This window comes from Nansenia antarctica (genome assembly GCF_963989245.1).
Source record: "Nansenia antarctica genome assembly, chromosome: 19".
Lineage (NCBI taxonomy): Eukaryota > Metazoa > Chordata > Actinopteri > Argentiniformes > Microstomatidae > Nansenia > Nansenia antarctica.
Genome location: NC_137692.1, coordinates 1,631,461 through 1,633,802, shown reverse-complemented (window position 1 = coordinate 1,633,802; position 2,342 = coordinate 1,631,461). Strand labels below are relative to the sequence as shown.

Here is a 2,342-nt window from a genome sequence, read left to right as displayed (position 1 = left end):
TTTCATGTGGGTCATGGATAATTACAAAATCCTCAAGTGTCTTCAAAACAATAATGAAAATAGGTATGATTAGGAGATAAATAGATAAATACATAAACAAAACAAAAAAAAGCTAAAAACCACCTGTCAATAAATAAATACAATAATAAATAACATTACAAATATCTTTGGCCAAACATGGGCCACATAATTGTCTCCATAACATGGCAACTGAAAGTGTTATCAAACAGACATGCCGCTGCCATTCATTCACGAATGAGCAGATTTATTTCAGGGGTTTAATAGGGAGAGAGATAATAGTGAATAAAACAATAATATTGAGGCACTTTAAAGGATGTCAACAAAAATAAATAACACTAAATAACATTCACTGTGAGTCAAAATAATTGAAAGGCTGTTATTTTCATCTATCTACCCTCCTTTTGTACATCTTGGAATTGAGTTTAGCAAAAGTTACAAGTAAAATAAACAAGGTCCAAACTGATTCACCGAAAACAATAAAAACCTCAACTAAAACTAAAAAAGATTACAAAATGTTGCTGAAGAAAACAAAAAAGAATGCCATTTTACATCCACATTTGGAGTCTATTAATAACATCAATGTGTGTTTTCTGTTGTTGTTGTTGTGGTTGTGGTTGTGGTTGTTGTTGTTGTTGTGTCTGACTGAGATTCTGACTGTTCTCCAAATATCCCCGCCAGGGTCTTAAACCGAGGACCCCATTCACTGAGGTAATCATAGTCCTCATCAGCGTCTACGGTCAGAGACTCGATGGAGCTGAGTGACTCTGCCACAGAGCCTTCACCCTCATAGGCATACGTGGCCAGAGAGTCATAGGGCGGGGCTGAGTTGTCCAAATCGTTTTCTTTCAGTCGCTGGTTGATAAAGTCGCGGATATCTGCGCTGTCCTGAGAGACAACAGGCGGTCTCAGGGCAGTTTTTGGCTCGGGTTTGACGTCCCGCCGGAAAAGCTTCTCTTTGATGACCTTGGGGTTACGGAGAGTTCCCATGTCGAAGGCGTGAGTGTCCTCTTCGCCCCCGCCCTCGTCATCGTAGTGGATCACGTTGTCACGGATGTCCTCCTTAGACGTCATGAGGGTCTCCTTCTTCTTCTGTCGCCTCAGCCCCACATAGAGGACCACGATCACTGGAGAGAGAACCCAGAGTCACACGTTAGTGGTTCATGGAAACAGTGATACACAGCTCATAATATTGCTAATAGTAAATGGACTGCACTTATATAGCGCCTTTTTTGCTGCTCCAAAGCACTTTACAACAGTCTCTCATTCACCCATTCATTCACACACCAATGGCGGTAAGCTGCCATGCAAGGCCCGCTCACTGGGAGCAATTTTGGGGTTCAGTGTCTTGCCCAAGGACACTTCGACATGTGGCCAGCCGGGGCTCGAACCGCTGATCTGCCAACCTTGTGATCATTAGACGGCGACTCTACCTACTGCGCCACTGCGCCACAGCCGCCCCCTAATACAGTATCCAGAATTCTTGTCAATGATAACGTGATCAAATCTCCAACACGCATAGCTTTCTAGCAACAGACATTATGTGCTGACAACATAATATACTGGTAGGGCATACTATAGTAGCCATAATCATCATTTGTGGTAGTGGAGATTCAGAGGAATGCTCCTCCACAGTCACAATGTTCCTCTCCTTCAAAATTAATTTTTTACACTGAACCCTTGGGAAACTGCCTAGGGCTGACCATATTGGACATAGATCTCCCATACTATTTCTGAAAGCACAGCGGATGACATATTATTCTAGAATTTGTTCTCTCCTGGTGGTAAATACAGTACAGTAAACAATACCCATATGGGTCTTCAATGGAGTATTCACAAGGGAAAGAAATGCACAGTTCGATACAGAGAAATTATTCAATTTAAATGAGGAAATACATGGGTTGAAAGGGACTAACACAATCACATTCAATAAACCTAGTGTCTCTCTGCCCTTCCTTCCTCACCTCCCCAATTAGCCTTGGTATACATCGAATAGTGCTCCAGCGCCCCTCTGTGGTAACTATCTGTATTTCAGGAATCAATGCCACAAATAATTTAGGCTGCTTTGAGACCAAAGGAGGCCCTACCTAGTATTAGTATAGTCTTCCTAATGAAGTGATTGGTGAGTATATCCCGTTTTGACCCAAAGACCCAAAGTCTCTAGTTGTGTAACATACTGTAAGCACTCTGGGTGGTGGGTGTGGTCAGAAAGGAGAGAGTGTGTTTGCTGAGAGTGTTGTTGCTGATGCAGGCCCTCATGCCAGACAGCTTGATTTTACTCATTATTTCCACAGAGGAACAACTGGGTCAGCTTGACAAATCCA

At 42.5% G+C, this 2,342-nt stretch overlaps 1 protein-coding gene across 1 annotated transcript in view; it reads right to left on the bottom strand.

Annotated features, from left to right (window-relative positions):
• Nucleotides 1-597: 597 nt before the first annotated feature.
• LOC308173723 (cadherin-12-like) overlaps nucleotides 598-2,342 on the bottom strand; it is a gene marked incomplete at both ends in the record, with an annotated part of 83,692 nt that continues 81,947 nt past the window's right edge. Inside the window, one exon of the mRNA XM_080548766.1 lies at nucleotides 598-1,145. Within this exon, the coding sequence (XP_080404892.1) occupies nucleotides 598-1,145 (548 nt within the window). The remainder of the gene's footprint in view (nucleotides 1,146-2,342) is intronic.